Source organism: Diabrotica virgifera, chromosome 4 (genome assembly GCF_917563875.1).
Source record: "Diabrotica virgifera virgifera chromosome 4, PGI_DIABVI_V3a".
NCBI classification, from domain to species: domain Eukaryota; kingdom Metazoa; phylum Arthropoda; class Insecta; order Coleoptera; family Chrysomelidae; genus Diabrotica; species Diabrotica virgifera.
In genome coordinates, this window is record NC_065446.1 from 74,945,704 (window position 1) to 74,964,339 (window position 18,636).

Genomic DNA, 18,636 nt, shown 5'->3' on the forward strand with positions numbered 1-18,636 from the left:
AATGTTGGTCACTTTTTTAAAAATTAATGAAAGTATTAACTTGAGAAATAAAATTTTACAAGTATAAAAAAATATTATTAAACATATATAAACGAAAATAAACATTTTATGTCTATCACTTGATAAAACGAAAATACTTGAATATAACAGGTACATAAATAGTAATCTACAAAGACTCATAAATAGGACTGGCAAATAGGACTTGGGGATACAATTTTTTTTAAATAATGACATCAGTCCTTTCTTCATTTTTTCTGATATCCCTACTTTATTTTTGTAAACCTTTTTCAATTTTGGTTTGATATTTTTTTTCTTTGATTCAATAGCAACACACTATCAAAATGTTCTTGCTGGTAAGAGGTTTTATGAAACACTCTTCCAGGGAATTCTTTTGTGATTTTTATAACTTTTATATCAGAAATTTTTACGGGTTCGCCATTAGTATTCTTGGAAAAAGAGATTAAACTCATATCAGCTGCTAATTGCTTCAGATCATAGATGTTTTGATAACAAATTTCATCAACTTTGTATGGTTCTCCAGATTATTTAGCACTACGTACAAGCGTCACATACTGATCAGGGATATATACATACAGGTCCTGACCTTTTGATCTTTTAATTTGACGTTCAATATCTGAATGAGCACTATCTCCCTCATTCTGACTGTGTCCTGTAATCAAAAACTTACATATGTGCTATGCTCTGCAGCTCATTGATATTCAAAATGGCGTATACGAATGCAGCTATCATAAAACGGTTTTTCTGTTGGCCTGCACAGTTATCAGAAAAAATATAATATTCCTATTTTTCTCTTTTTCTAAACTATTGAGGTATTTTAGTATACATGAACCTATTTCATTTAATCCTCTTAGAGCCTCTCCTTCATGTGACATGTAACATTGAACATTTTTAGTTTGAATGTTGCAGATAGTTAGATTATAAACGTTCACGACTGCAGAACTGATACTAGTATTATTATTTATTTTTAAAAAATTTTATTCAAAAAAGAAATCATGCTTATTCTCAAGAACTCAAGATCATCAAAACGACCAATTCTGTAAACATATTTCAGTAAATCTAAGAGTCTTTTTTATTTTTTAAATCAACTTATAAGTAGTTATTTGATTCTGCCCATCAGTAATTATTAAAATAAATGTTCATTTATTTAAAAAAAAAGTAGATAAATATACGAGAAAAAGTAATTTCTCTAAATATTTCAACAGTGACGATAAATAGTAAATCTATTTTTTCAAAAACAATGTCACATGTGAAAAAAAAACAAAATCGTAAAATTTATTTTATCAAATACTTCATGAATAATTACATAACTCAAAATATGACTATATTTTAATAAAAATGTAATAAGAAACCTACTCCCTCTTCAAGAAAAACGACACAAATCTAAATATCTCAGTTCTCCGTCGAAACGCCGAAAAATACTGGGACACTTCTCAAAATACAACGGTTTTCTTGATAGAAATCGATACGTTCACTTCGAACGTCAGAGCCCAACTGAAAAGTGTCATTCTTCCGGAATAAAAGTATTCATTTTACCACCAAAGGAATAATGACACTACCGTCATCTTTCTAAATTGGTAGTAGATATCTGTGTGACATTTTTCCTGGTAAAAGTATAGGATATTTTGAGTCAATTTAACAAGATAACTCGATTCGTGCATTTTTTGAGTTTTGTCACTTTTCTTCCGGATGAGTGAATTGCTCAGCCACATATTGGAACCATTGTCCCATAGACACAATGACCTTCTATTTGACATTTTGGATCGCTTAGGCCTGTGGTTAACGTCTATTGTATCCCTCTTTTCTCGAACTCTAGTTCGGAGAGTACATAGTCTACAGCTATGTTAAAAAGAAACGGAGAAAGCACTCATCCCTGTCTGACTCCAGTAAGTTCGTTAAATTCGTCACTGTTGATCTCGTTGTGTGTCACGCTGTATTTACTTACTTACTCACTCCGTGGCGTTACAACCCTTCGTGGGTTTTAGGCTGAGTCGACAACATGCCTCCACTATTTTCTGTCTTGACCAACCTCCATCCAATTCTCCACGCCCATCGCGCTTAGGTCTCCTACTATATTATCTCGCCACCGGAGTCGTGGGCATCCGCGTGGTCTCCTTTCAGTTTTGGACTTCCTCCCACACCAGTCTTACTGTTCTTTGGTCAAAATGTCTTCTGAGGTGTCCCGCCCATTGGAGTCTTCTGGACTTTATTTCTTTTATGATGTTGGCGTCTGGGTAAAGTTCTTCGAGCTCTTTGTTAGTTCTTATCCTATATATGTATATATATATATATATATATATATATATATAAATCTGTAGGAAATATCAGGTATGTGGTCTATAATAAAAAATCTTTATTTTTTCTAAAAACTCAATATTTTGCCCATTTTTTTGATGGCTTCTTCAGGAGTATACTGTAACAACAATTTTAACAACTTACAAAGACGTACAAACTAGATTTTAAAATACTTACAGAAAGTTAAAAGATTTCACAAATAAATAACATTGACATTAAAATAAAAATTGTTACTGTCATATATTAAAATGCATCTTAAAATTAATATAAGGGAAGGTCTGAAGCACGTTCGTTACAGTAATAAGACAATACACATAAAATGACTCAAACGCAAAAAATAACAACAAAAGAACAATTAGAGGAATACTATTACTTTAATTATTAAGGTTAATTGTTTATTAAGGCGAGTGTTAACTTAATGATTATTGTAAATTTTATTCAATATATTACAATATATGTTACTTAACTGTCCAGTGTCTGTTTTGTAATTTAAAGTTTTTTTTTTTTGTTAATGTGATACATCTCCAGAAATAATCTACTTTTATAGTTATCAGACTGTGCCAAAATACGAGTATTATTATAGTCTAGATGACCGGTGTTTTCATAATGCTCAACTACTGCACACGTATTTTTTCTTAAGCGGCAATCACTTTTATGTTGTGTGATTCTTTGCTTTAACCATTGTGATGTTTGGCCAATGTAACTATTCTGACATCCTAGACATGGTATTTCATAAACAACATTACTTCTATACAAGGTTGGTACTGGGTCTTTAATTTTTGAGAATAATTGTTTGCTGTTCATAGTATTGTATTTGGCTATATTAATATTGGGAACATCTTTAAATATGGATATGACTGAATGTGTTAGACCATTAATAAAGGGGAGTTTTTTGTATATAATTGACTTATTGTTGGAATCATGGACGGGACCATCATAGAAATTACTGCTGTAAATAAGTTTTTTTAAAATATGTTTAGGATATCCATTGTTGCGGAAGATTTTGTATAATATGTCTAGATTTTTTTGACTATATACATCATAGACCATCTATGATGGTCCCGTCCATGATTCCAACAATAAGTCAATTATATACAAAAAACTCCCCTTTATTAATGGTCTAACACATTCAGTCATATCCATATTTAAAGATGTTCCCAATATTAATATAGCCAAATACAATACTATGAACAGCAAACAATTATTCTCAAAAATTAAAGACCCAGTACCAACCTTGTATAGAAGTAATGTTGTTTATGAAATACCATGTCTAGGATGTCAGAATAGTTACATTGGCCAAACATCACAATGGTTAAAGCAAAGAATCACACAACATAAAAGTGATTGCCGCTTAAGAAAAAATACGTGTGCAGTAGTTGAGCATTATGAAAACACCGGTCATATGCTAGACTATAATAATACTCGTATTTTGGCACAGTCTGATAACTATAAAAGTAGATTATTTCTGGAGATGTATCACATTAACAAAAATAAAAAAACTTTAAATTACAAAACAGACACTGGACAGTTAAGTAACATATATTGTAATATATTGAATAAAATTTACAATAATCATTAAGTTAACACTCGCCTTAATAAACAACTAACCTTAATAATTAAAGTAATAGTATTCCTCTAATTGTTCTTTTGTTGTTATTTTTTGCGTTTGAGTCATTTTATGTGTTTTGTCTTATTACTGTAACGAACGTGCTTCAGACCTTCCCTTATATTAATTTTAAGATGCATTTTAATATATGACAGTAACAATTTTTATTTTAATGTCAATGTTATTTATTTGTGAAATCTCTTAACTTTCTGTAAGTATTTTAAAATCTAGTTTGTACGTCTTTGTAAGTTGTTAAAATTGTTGTTACAGTACACTCCTGAAGAAGCCATCAAAAAAATGTGCGAAATATTGAGTTTTTAAAAAAAAATAAAGATTTTTTATTATAGACCACATACCTGATATTTCCTACAGATTTATTTATTGCTTTTGGTCGAAATAATCACTTTGAATATATATATATATATATATATATATATATATATATATATATATATATATATATATATATATATATATATATATTGTCCTGATGCTTCATCCAGCAAAGGACCAAAGATCTTCCTTAGGATTCTTCTTTCCCAAACAAGTAGTCTGTCTTCGTTTGCTTTTGTTATCGTCCACGTTTAGCTTCCATACATCACAACGGGTCGTATGATTGTTTTATAGACTTGTATCTTCGTACGTCTTGTTAGTTGTTTTGATTTTATAAGGTTTTGGAGGGCAAAAAGACATCTGTTGCCAGCCTGCATCCTGTTGTTTATTTCTTGTGATCCGTTATTGTCTTCAGTTATTGTTGTTCCAAGATACTCTCTTGGAACGCTGCGTTTAGCCTCAGTATATAGTGACTTTATAATAAAAATTATTTTTTAAGGGATGTTTGTTACCTTTAAAATTTTTCATAAAGCCGCATTAGATAAGCTTGAAATCAACACAAACCAACTATAGGGGTATGTTCCATTGAACCGATTGTTTTTTTACCAATATTACTCTTACAGTATTAATGTGGTCTATGCAGAAGGATTCTGGTCTAAAACATTCTTTATTTAACCTTTTTTGTTAATCTTCTCAGTAGGATGGTCGTGAAAATTTTATTTATGGCGGTAAGCAAGGCTATTCCTCTCCAATTTTTACAGTGTGAGGTTGCCTTTTTTGGAAATTACCATTTTCTAGATCGCTGAAATGCGATTTGTTTCCTATACCTCTCGGATTATGGGTAGCAAAAGTGCAGCAGTTGGATGCTGATAAGTTTTTAGCATTTTGGCATTTTGTTTGGACATGTGTAAGCTTTTGTTTTGGTCAGAATAGATCTTTTTTTGAAGAAGATTTCCGGAGAGGAAGTCGAAACGTCAAACAGTATAAAAATGTAGTTTTCATTGCAATTAACTGTGGTTTAATCCCATGTAAACATAATATTTAATTGCGACTCTCTGTTCAGTTTTACAGTGAAATTTCAATATTGAATATTGGTATTGTTATTCAATATTTCAAAACTTACGTAGTGTCAAATTTATAATAAATTATACATGATCCCTCTTTTTAAAACGTTTTTATAAACTTGGCTTGGTCGGTGTCACAGTGTCATGGACTCCGCAAATTTTGTAATCCGTTTTAAAAATAGTTCTAGGCTACGTAGGTACCTGAAATTTTCAGAACAGCTTTGAACTAGCTAACAATGCAATAGTTAACTGCTATTATACAGGGTGATTGATTAGTAGGGTAAAGCTCCGTAGATCCGTTATAGTAATGGATAGCGATAATAAAAGTTAATAACAAAAGTTGTAGCCAACTTTCACATTACAAAATTAGTTACAATTTTGCAGGGTATTCGATAACATAGTGGCAGATCAAACTTGTGTTTTTTTAAATAGAACACCCTATATTTTATTTTATATTCGAAATCTTCTTAACTTGTCCATTACAAAAATATAAAGGTTTGGTATGTTATACAGGGTATTTACAAAGTTATAACAAATTTTATATGAAAATCATAACAAGTTCAACTCCCTGTATAAATAAAAATAAGCACAACGGCAGTGGTTTATTGATGCCATATTTTTTTACTTATTGTCAAAATTTTTATAAATGATTGATATTCCTGATTTTCTTTATATTGAAGACAGCGTGAGTCAAAACGCAAGTACATTTTTCTCTTAGTAACTTTAAATGAAACACCCTGTATTTTATATCACTATCGAAAAGTACTATTACCGTACTTTCCCGAACATTCCCCATGTCTAAATTTTTTAGTTTTTGAGATATTTTCATTTTTCAGAGCAAATTATTAATTACGGGTCTAAATCTTTCCAAATTTTAGGTAAACTGAATTGTCTAAAACTGACAATTTACGATTACTGATTATCAATCTGTAATCACAGTTGGCTACAATTTTTGTTATTAACTTTTATTGTTATCTATTACTATAACGGATCTACGGAGCTTTTCCCCACTAATCAATCACCCTGAATGGATAAATCGATTTTTTTTTATTTCAAACTATTTTAAACGGCGGGTGTAATTTCCTCACCAAAATAATCTTTTGCCTGCCTTTATAAGGGTCTGTCATAATCCCACAGGTATTTTCCTCACCAAGACCAAAATGGTTATTTCAGGTAGATTTTACTAAAAGGCATTCAATTGAATTATTTATCTACTATTAAATTACAGTAGGTACCTATAATTATAATAATTAATTAATTAATTATAGTATTTTATTTTTAGTGACAATTGGAATTTTGACAAAAATGGAATGTTTAATAGAAAGTGAAAGCGGTAAACCTTACGCGGTATTGGTATTTGAAAATGTTATTTTTTATAAAGTGAAAGTTTTAAAAAGTGAAGAAATATTCTGGAGGATAAAACAACTTGTAGTGCGAAATTTTTTACTATTGGTGCAACTTTTACAATATCTAGAAGTAGCCGACAACATAATCATGAACCAAATTGTCAGAAGTTATATCGAAAAATTGTTTATAACTATTGTAAACGTAAAGCCCAAGATAATTGAAAAACCAGCAAAAATTATATGCCAAGCACTTGCAGCTAATTTGTCTGAAACAATTACTACGATTGTTGTCAGTTACATAAGAAAAAATATATAATTATCGACGAAAAATGATGCCTGGTCGACTCCCTTCCAATATTGATGAGGTTCAAGAATTTGTGACGGGGTGTGCTCAAAAAACAATCAAGAGAGAAAATTTTCTCTTTATAAACTGTGTCAAAAGTAGGATAATTGTATTTAGTTGTGAAACAAATATAAGACTTTTAGCCACATTGAATTTTATTATATGGATGGCACATTGCAATTATTCATTATTCATGGGCTAATTAATGGGCATTATATTTCTTTATTATACTGTTTACTACCAACCAAAAAAACAGAAATTTACAACAATATTTTTTATGTGTTAAAATCAGAAATTTTTAAAGCTCTCAAAATTGAGTTTAATGCTAGTAAAATTTTTGAAGATTTAGAAAAGGAGTGCAATTATTGAAATGTGTCCGAACACTGAAATACATGGTTGTAAATTTCACCTACACTAAGCTTGGTATAGAAATGTCTTGGTCTCTTGATTTAATATCAGAATATAAAAATGATTCTGAAAGAGGCAAGTGGCTCAAACATACTTTTGGCCTTACATATAAAACCAGAAGACGTATCAGAATGTTTTGTGTTTGATTTAATGTCATGCAAACTAGGAAAGGGAGCGTTCAAGTATTACGTAACGCATCTTGGGGGGAGGGGGGTCTTGCATAACGTTACGGCGCGTTACATGGGGGGGGGGGAGGGGGAGTCAAAAACTGCGTTACGTAATACTTGAACGCCCCCAAATGAAATTTAAGACAGATATGTTGATTATTTAGTTTAAACTTATATAGACGAAAATGCCATATTCTCCCCATATTTGTGGACAGAGGCAAATTCTTTTGTTATTCGTATTACGAATGCTTGCGAATCTTTTCATTCGAATTTTAATTTATCGTTTTGTAATACGCATCGATCCATATATATTTTCTTTGAAAAAATTAAAGAATTTCAGGTAGATACGTATGTTAAAATTTAAAGTTTGCATATTGCAAAACCTATCAAAGATAAACAAGTTAAACTGAAATTGAAAAATATAGTAAATTTATTATTAAGATATCAGTCTAATCAAATGACTAGAATGGATTTTGTAAAGTGTCTGTCTTATTATAGTAAATATTAAATAATAATTTATACGTCTTGCATATTCTCTATATTATAAACTATTATTATAATGTAAGGAAATTAATGTCTTGTATTCGGATTTCGGATGCTTTCATAATACACATTCTTAAATTAAACCTATATTTTTATTTTATTACCTGAGTGAGTTGGTGAGGAAAATACCTACCGGATTAATAGGAACCTTTAAATTTGGTGAGGAAAATACCTGTCGGATTATATGTTTTTACTGGTTGGTGAGGAATTTACCTCCGCCCATTTTAAAAATGTGGCTATTGCAATGATATTTTAACGTACGTTAATAAATCGATATCTACAAATTGATGGTGGGTCAGTGGCATTAGACTGCAGACCGAGAGTTCCCTAGTATATAATTTTTTTAATAAATAAATCAAAGTTGATATACTTAAAATTCCTATTTTATAAGTTAATTATTTTTTCTACGACCGCTTAATAACATGCTCATTATTCGCTATTTTTTAATAGATAATAGCACCCATTACTGTACCCGTGAGTAATAGTTCATTACTCACGGACTGAAGTTACTCACGGGTCATTACTCACGGGCTGAAGTTAGATTCAAGTGGCACATGTCACTTTTAATATTAATCGTATGTAAACTGCAAATAAAATTACTTAAACTTCTTTATTTAATACAATAATTATTGTAATTTATATCAATAATTAACTTCGAAAAATTGTTAAAGGAGTTTTAACTGTAACAATGTCAGTATATTTTTTACATTTATATCTTGTTTACTAAAAATTTTGACGTTTATCATTTATTTCAGTGACAGTGACATTAGCGCATTTTGTTTGTGTTAATTCGAATTTATAACTAATATTGTGTTTATTTTTCAAGCTATATTGTGTTAAATATGTTAGATAACATATTATATATAGTTCTATTATATTATACTATATAGGTAAATGTAAATATACATTATATATAACTATAAAATACGTCCACCGACAATAGCTATTTCCTATTTATTAGAATCACTGACAGTAGGTAAAAATTTATGCTTATAATTTTTCGGAAACGAATAGAACTTGGATTGACTATTTCTTGTTGTATTTTTACAATAAATAAGAATTTGGTAATAGTAGGCAACCAATTATTTATTCACGTACTAGGGGTAAACAGCATTTAGGTATTTTTGTAAATTATTATAATTTAAATCTCGAGTAGTTGATAATTATATTTTTTACCAATTAAAATAAAAAAAGGTCGTAGAAAAAGTATAGTATTATACTCGCATGTAATGGACTCACATCATTACATGCTCATTGAATAATATACTAATATATAAATATTATATATCTATACCATTTTAAACAACCGTGGTATTATAAAAAGTACTTTTTTATATTAGTGTAATTTTTGGAATTATAATTTTAACAGTTAATACACCTACTAAAAATTCATATTTTATTCTTTCGAAACATGTTGTGTCCTATATATAACAAAACCGTGTTATTATAAAAAGTACTTTTTTATTATAGTGTAATTTTTGGAATTTTAAGCATTTTATATCGTAAAATTATTTTATAATCTCTCCTATAAATAATAAAAACGTTTTATTATAAAAAAGTTCTTTTTTATAAAAGTGTAATTTATATTATTTAACGGTATTTATTAAAAACTATCGTATACGCAAAATATCCAACATTTTATATTTCACTAAAATTATTTTGTAATTAACCATTTTAAAAAGTACTTGCAATTTATTTGTTTCAAAATATTCCAATTATCTCTAACAAGATGTTTTTTTAGATTTTATTTCATTTTTTAAAACAATTTAAATGCATTTTAAAAAAGTATATATTGCATTCATTAGTGAGAAGTAATTACTATAAAAACACTCAATAACTTTTTTATTATTTTTCATTTAACAACGCAGAAAGCAGCCGTTCTGGCAGTTTCCACTTTACGCCTATGATGAGCATACTGATTGGTGTCGTTTCTGCTCTGTTGATTGTTGCTTTGGTAGTCATAATGGTGTTGCGTATGCAGTGCTCTCATCACAACGAGATCCGGTTAAAAGGGCATAAAAATAGCGCCACGGTGGTCAGCAGGAGTAATCTGGAACACAGGGGATCGGGCAGCCTTCCAACGCTGAGTGACAAAGGCGGTGAGTATGCTATTGTCATTTTTTAAAACGGTTTTATTTTTCATTTTTATTTTTTAGTTACATTAGATTAGACTAGGGCAGTGTTTCCCAACCTTTTTTATACAATGCCCCACCTTAGCCTTTCTAAAATTGTCATGCCCCTTATAACCCGGTCTATATAGACATTTCAAATAACAAAAATTGCCGGAGAGCCAAATTTTGGTGGAGAGCTAGGGTATACCATAACAAATAAAGTTTAAAAAGTCCCCATCGATCCCACGTGTGCTTCAAAAGTTATTCGGGGTCAAAGGTCAAAATTTGAAATTTTTTGGATTTTTTTCGAAAACGGTAAGTTTTATCAAAAAAAAACCTTAAACCAAAATTGTAGATCTTAAAATTCTCTACAAAAATAGTCCTTACTATTTTTTTCGTAAGCGTTGCCATTCCTGAGATATCGCGATTCAAAGAGTCACATTATACATGATATGCACACGTTTGCACACCACCTGTGAGGTAGTGTACTCGGCGCGTTTTTTTTACCGTGGTTTCCCCTGTAGGCCTACTCCACTAACTGTTTTGACAATTTTAGGATAATTTAAGGAAACAATACTGGTCAAGTTCTAGATATTAAAATATTGAATGGGTTGCATATGTGAGTCCATATTAAATATAGTAATGAAACACAGACTTACTCACAATCATTTAATTATACTTTGACGACCGGTTTCGATCTCTACAATATACAGATCATCTTCAGGTCGGCGTTACAAGTAGTTAAATGCTACAATAAGAGAAAACTTGTGTTAGACCAGTGTCTGATTGAAGAGATGTTAATAGAAAGCCAAATTTAAAAAAATTTTTATAAAATTTTTTGACATAAAGGTTTGCAACTGTTGACATTTCAGAATATTGGTATATACAAAGTCAAACCTATGAGTAAAAATGCTCATAGTCATGTATGTGCAAATGGGTGCATACAGTTTGAATTTGTTGAAATTAAAATTTTTAACCATTAAAAAACAAAATAAACATAAACTGACTTAAATATGCTTCCAAATTCAAAGTAGTAATAATAAAAGAGATAGTAATATTGTTCTAATCTACTTACATGCCGTTACAAGGATTGCGTTGCAACTTAGTTGTTGTCATATTAGTACGTCCAAATTATGCTAATTGGTTTGTTGGGATAGTGATAGGGTAAACAGACATGTTACGTAGGTTAAGACACAGTAAGATTTCGAATTTGGAATGGATCCTGAAGGAAGATGCGTATGTGAAACGGGTGATGTTTTGTTAGAATGGAGAAAGACAATGCTCCAGGAGTTGCGTATTAATTGTAGCAAAGTATGAAATGTTATTCTAGGCTCTTGTACAAATGTGATGGTCTTAGCTCGTAGATGTTATACGATGCGGGCAGAGGTCAAAGCATAGGAAATGACAAATAGGAAAATGTTGTCATAAATTAATCTAATTTAAGATATGTTGTTCTCAGTAAGTTAACTGAGGGATGTCATAAGTATAATAATATCATAATATTATGAAGTAGTAAGTGCCATACACTGTGAAACTATGAAGTGTATAGAAATTAAAGGAAAGCTAGTTAGTTAAATGAAAAAATATTAATATCAAAACATCGGTTAAGAAACTTTAAATTGAAAAATTGAAAAAGGTAAGAAATTGATAAAATTAAAGATTATTTTGTTTGAGCTATTGTATAATGGGATATGTACAAAGAAAAAGAAAGAAACGAAATATTAATGGAAGGGTGTAGGCACTTACTTGAGAATAGTTTTTAACTAAATAAATAAATTAACACATAACACATAGGGTTTAAAAGCACAAAGACATAACAATTATTGGTAAAAGGTTTTTTTAAGGGAGGTAGCACTACATTTCCCCAATTACTATTTAACTTAGTTTTTACTTCCTAAATTGAAGTCTAGTTTTTGTGTTTTCAAGAGGGAATATTGACAGTGTAGGCAGATGTAGGTTATCTGAAATGTCAAAACACTTCTTCTCAAATGTTGTACAGTAGTTGCCTATTTTAATTAAATCTCTTAGTAACATAAAGTATACAGCATTTTCAAATTTTACAAAAAAGATAGTTGTTAATTTATAGCATTAATAACAAAATCTAAACTATATGTGTAACCACTATTGTGAAAAAACTGTTGTAACAATAATAAAAATACATGATTAATTATTCTACATTAGTATTCAAGTAGAGAAGAATTAAAGTAGAGAAGAAGTGTTGAGTTTAAGTTTAAGTAGGCAGTGCATAATCTAACGTACAAGCATATCATAATTTATCTTACTCATCTACAATTATGCAACAGGTGATATGCTTGTACGTTAGATTATGCACTGCCTACTTAAACTTAAACTCAACACTTCTTCTCTACTTTAATTCTTCTCTACTTGAATACTAATGTAGAATAATTAATCATGTATTTTTATTATTGTTACAACAGTTTTTTCACAATAGTGGTTACACATATAGTTTAGATTTTGTTATTAATGCTATAAATTAACAACTATCTTTTTTGTAAAATTTGAAAATGCTGTATACTTTATGTTACTAAGAGATTTAATTAAAATAGGCAACTACTGTACAACATTTGAGAAGAAGTGTTTTGACATTTCAGATAACCTACATCTGCCTACACTGTCAATATTCCCTCTTGAAAACACAAAAACTAGACTTCAATTTAGGAAGTAAAAACTAAGTTAAATAGTAATTGGGGAAATGTAGTGCTACCTCCCTTAAAAAAACCTTTTACCAATAATTGTTATGTCTTTGTGCTTTTAAACCCTATGTGTTATGTGTTAATTTATTTATTTAGTTAAAAACTATTCTCAAGTAAGTGCCTACACCCTTCCATTAATATTTCGTTTCTTTCTTTTTCTTTGTACATATCCCATTATACAATAGCTCAAACAAAATAATCTTTAATTTTATCAATTTCTTACCTTTTTCAATTTTTCAATTTAAAGTTTCTTAACCGATGTTTTGATATTAATATTTTTTCATTTAACTAACTAGCTTTCCTTTAATTTCTATACACTTCATAGTTTCACAGTGTATGGCACTTACTACTTCATAATATTATGATATTATTATACTTATGACATCCCTCAGTTAACTTACTGAGAACAACATATCTTAAATTAGATTAATTTATGACAACATTTTCCTATTTGTCATTTCCTATGCTTTGACCTCTGCCCGCATCGTATAACATCTACGAGCTAAGACCATCACATTTGTACAAGAGCCTAGAATAACATTTCATACTTTGCTACAATTAATACGCAACTCCTGGAGCATTGTCTTTCTCCATTCTAACAAAACATCACCCGTTTCACATACGCATCTTCCTTCAGGATCCATTCCAAATTCGAAATCTTACTGTGTCTTAACCTACGTAACATGTCTGTTTACCCTATCACTATCCCAACAAACCAATTAGCATAATTTGGACGTACTAATATGACAACAACTAAGTTGCAACGCAATCCTTGTAACGGCATGTAAGTAGATTAGAACAATATTACTATCTCTTTTATTATTACTACTTTGAATTTGGAAGCATATTTAAGTCAGTTTATGTTTATTTTGTTTTTTAATGGTTAAAAATTTTAATTTCAACAAATTCAAACTGTATGCACCCATTTGCACATACATGACTATGAGCATTTTTACTCATAGGTTTGACTTTGTATATACCAATATTCTGAAATGTCAACAGTTGCAAACCTTTATGTCAAAAAATTTTATAAAAATTTTTTTAAATTTGGCTTTCTATTAACATCTCTTCAATCAGACACTGGTCTAACACAAGTTTTCTCTTATTGTAGCATTTAACTACTTGTAACGCCGACCTGAAGATGATCTGTATATTGTAGAGATCGAAACCGGTCGTCAAAGTATAATTAAATGATTGTGAGTAAGTCTGTGTTTCATTACTATATTTTCTAGATATTACCTTATTATTGATATTGATTATTGATATTGCTATTGATTATTAGGTTAACTATTTTGATTTCTTTAGATATTTTAATCAGATTCATATTCTTGAAAGTCTGCTTTAACAGTCAAGTCTTCTTCGATTTCATCTTCTTCCTCTTCCTCTTGCTGGATGTTCAAAAATTGTTCAAATGTAACTGAGTCATTGGTCTCTTCATTAAAATCACAGGAGTCTTTCTCTGTTGCACTAAACTGGACATTTGAGCAAGACTGACCTTGGCAGTTGGTACACACTAGAGAACACAGCAACCCGACTTTTTTACATCCACATTTGGCACTACAACCTTTTTTGCAATTGCAAAAAATAGTGTTCAGGAGTTTTTCTGGAGCAGGTGGGAGTAAGGTTTTAATCGGTTCCAGAGTATTATCTATTAATTTCCAACCCCAGTCTTCTGGATTCAGTTCATTGTCTAGCCATGTTTGAACTTGATAATATACTCGATACAAATGTTGAAAAGCAGATGCTGATGTTGGAGGAAGACATGATAGTTGTACTTGTCTCTTGTTTCGCGTATTTTTTACAAAAGTTAAGTATCGATATTTATCAAGACAAATAATTTTTTTTGGAGCTCCATAAACCGCAAGAAGAAAGCTGAAAGGAGGCTGAAATGTTAACTGACAAATTAACAGCTGCGAATATTGAAGTGAAACAAGCTAAAAATGACGCAGATGTCCTTATAATTGAGACAGCAATTGAATTTAAGGCAACAAACACAACAATTGTAGTTGGTGAAGGTGTTGATTTGTTGGTACTGATTACTGCAAGGACTCCAGTAAATAAAGTTATTTATTTTCTGAAACCTGGAAGGGCTCAACAGCGAACAGAGATATATTCTTCGAATAGTTTATCGGCTTATCCCAAATGCCAAAAGTACATTTTATTTTTACATGCGATAACCGGCTGCGACACTACGTCCGCAATGTACAGAAGGGACAAAACGTCAGTACTTAATTCGAAAAAAAAAAGATTTGACTGACTGTGTAAAGTTTTTACAGAACTTGATTCTACACCGCAAACAATAATTACGGAAGGAATTCGCTTTCTTCTTGCGGTTTATGGAGCTCCAAAAAAATTATTTGTCTTGATAAATACCGATACTTAACTTTTGTAAAAAATACGCGAAACATGAAACAAGTACAACTATCATGTCTTCCTCCAACATCAGCATCTGCTTTTCAACATTTGTATCGAGTATATTATCAAGTTCAAACATGGCTAGGCAATGAACTGAATCCAGAAGACTGGGGTTGGAAATTAATAGATAATACTCTGGAACCGATTAAAACCTTACTCCCACCTGCTCCAGAAAAACTTCTTAATTAACACTATTTTTTGCAATTGCAAAAAGGATTGTAGTGCCAAATGTGGATGTAAAAAGTCGGGTTGCTGTGTTCTCTAGTGTGTACCAACTGCCAAGGTCAGTCTTGCTCAAATGTCCAGTTTAGTTCAACAGAGGAAGACTCCTGTGATTTTAATGAAGAGACCAATGACTCAGTCACATTTGAACAATTTTTGAACATCCAGCAAGAGGAAGAGGAAGAAGATGAAATCGAAGAAGACTTGACTGTTGAAGTAGACTTTCAAGAATATGAATCTGATTAAAATATCTAAAGAAATCAAAACAATAGTAAACCTAATAATCAATAGCAATATCAATAATCAATATCAATAATAAGGTAATATCTAGAACTTGACCGGTATTGTTTCCTTAAATTATCCTAAAATTGTCAAAACAGTTAGTGGAGTAGGCCTACAGGGGAAACCACGGTAAAAAAAAACGCGCCGAGTACACTACCTCACAGGTGGTGTGAAAACGTGTGCAAATCATGTATAATGTGACTCTTTGAATCGCGATATCTCAGGAATGGCAACTCTTAGGAAAAAAATAGTAAGGACTATTTTTGTAGAGAATTTTAAGATCTACAACTTTGGTTTAAGGTTTTTTTTTTTGATAAAACTTACCGTTTTCGAAAAAAATCCAAAAAATCTTAAATTTTGACTTTTGACCCCGAATAACTTTTGACGCACACATGGGATCGATGGGGACTTTTTAAACTTTATTTGTTAAGTTATACCCTAGCTCTCCACCAAAATTTGGCTCTCCGGCAATTTTTGTTATTTGCCAAGCATTTTGATGTCTAAGTTGACCGGATTATTATGGAACATACATAATTTTTAATATTAAAAAATTGAATAATTGTTATGTTTATTAATTGTTAGAAATATTATCCAGAATTTAGAAGCCGTAGGCCTATAAGGCATGTATTACCGCTGTTTTATATATATTATAATAATTGTTCACCTAAGAAACTTAAATCGTAGGTTATAGGAAGAAATCGCGAGGAATTGTTAACGAAACCCAGTAAGTAACTTTTCAAAACGTATAATGAACATTTCAAATGCAAATTCCGAATAATTTTAATAAAATTTTTTCTGTATTAATATATTATTTTAATTTAGTGAAAACCTTCCGCTTGATTCTTGCTGCACAGAGATTTTATATTAGGTTCCAATTTGGTTAGCTTCAGGCTTAGTCTCCACGTTATGTTATATCCAGCCGATTTAATTTTTTTACCTGTAAATCATTTACAGCACTAAATCCACAATTCGCTAAATATGAATATAGAAGCGGTAGCAATAGTTATATTGCACGTTGGGTTGAATTTGTGTATTTGATTTCTGATTCCTCACAAAGACATGCCGTTGCTCCTTTTATATTAAATTTTTAGTAAAAGTATTAACTGACTCATCATTTTGCAATTCTGCGAGTTCGTCTTGATTCTACATATTTGATATATTAGACAAGTCCAATAACATTGGCTGCATCTAATCCGACAATTTGTTTTAAATCGGATATATCTGCAAAATAGCAAATAACAAATGCTTTACCATCGAGTTTTAACAAATGTGTACTCCAGGGGCGTACGGTGAAATTTGAAACAGGGGAAGCAATTTATAAAAATATTGTAAAAACACCTATTTATAATGTAATTCAATTCTTCTACCCGAACGAAAGTCTCGGTCATCAAAATTCTTAAACCTATTTTCCATTCGTTGGCATATTTGATGTAAAATCTGATAGCATTATAGACTATAATAGTCGGCGGTAGCAATATTAAACATCTCCAACATTATCAGTGCGTATGCGTTTCCTTTTAGGCTCAAAACTTCTTGCCATCATATTATTCCAACATTTTTCAAAGTCATCTCTCTCTTTTTGTTAATAACGTCTTTAAATTCGCTAATTTTTTTCACGAAAACAGCTCCTTGTATCACGTTAATCACGAAAACAGCTCCTTGTATGCAGTTGACAAAATTGCCTATAAGCGATAGATATGCCCGAAATTTGAACTCACCACTCTGCGTGTAACCCCGGTAATTTTTACATAGGCTGAGGAGAAGCAAATTTGAAATCAGAATCTGCTGCCGACATGACTCCGAATACCAACGTAGAAATACGATCATGGCCTATGGGTCCGCATACGGAACGAAAGCTAGAAATGCAGCATGCAGCGCTGCTTTTAGAGTATTTCATTGCTTTGTTATTTACTATATGACAAAAATAGAGTAAAATACGTTTGTCTTTTCTTATTACTTACTGCTTTTATTACCTAATTAAATATTCCCGTATGCAACTTAAAATCCTGCTTCTGCTTATGTTTCATTTTTTTTAAATAATCTCAGTTACTCAGTTGGTACGGTATTACCTAAGGAAACCAAGGGAAGCAATGCTTCCCTTGCTTCCATGGAGCGCACGCCCCTGGTGTACTCACATTTCAGATTTGTCGCTCAAGAAATCGTTAACAGTATCAAACAGTTCCATAAATATTTTCCAGCAATTCCCTTTCGATAGCCATCTTACTGCAGTACCTACTTCACTATCAGCAGCACAATATGTTACATTTTTCATTCGTATATAATTAGCATCTAAGTAGTTTTTAGCTTATTTTAGTAGTTGTACTTTCTAATCTTTTACAGAATAACATTTCTTCAGCAAAATACCCCCTATCAATATATCTTACGCAGGTTATCAATACTTCATCACTGTCTCTCAAAGTTGATTCAACCATTTGCACTGAGAAATGTCTTTCTTCCTTTTTAGCTTTTCAACAAGTTGTTTTTAAATATCGTCACTTATTTCGTCTATTATTCTGCTAACAGTATTGCTTTGCTATTGTGTGGAACATAGCTATTACAGCTTTGTCGTCTTTTTCAAGAACCGTTTTAAAAAATGCTTTAAAAAATGTCTGTTTGCTAAACTCAGACACAATTGGCTAGTGATTTTAGTAGGTAGTTTTTTTTGTTTTGGGCGAATTTTGAAAAAATTGGCAAATTTACTAACTATTTAGTAATTATTAACTATTTAGTAATTATTTTTTTCCAGTTTTACGACATTGTCAAAATTAC

At 30.7% G+C, this 18,636-nt stretch overlaps 1 protein-coding gene across 1 annotated transcript in view; it reads left to right on the forward strand.

Moving 5' to 3' along the window:
* Positions 1-18,636, forward strand: part of LOC114335279 (nephrin-like) — an 838,863-nt gene that overhangs the window by 782,224 nt on the left and 38,003 nt on the right. Inside the window, exon 11 of the mRNA XM_050649180.1 lies at positions 9,992-10,222. Within this exon, the coding sequence (XP_050505137.1) occupies positions 9,992-10,222 (231 nt within the window). The remainder of the gene's footprint in view (positions 1-9,991; positions 10,223-18,636) is intronic.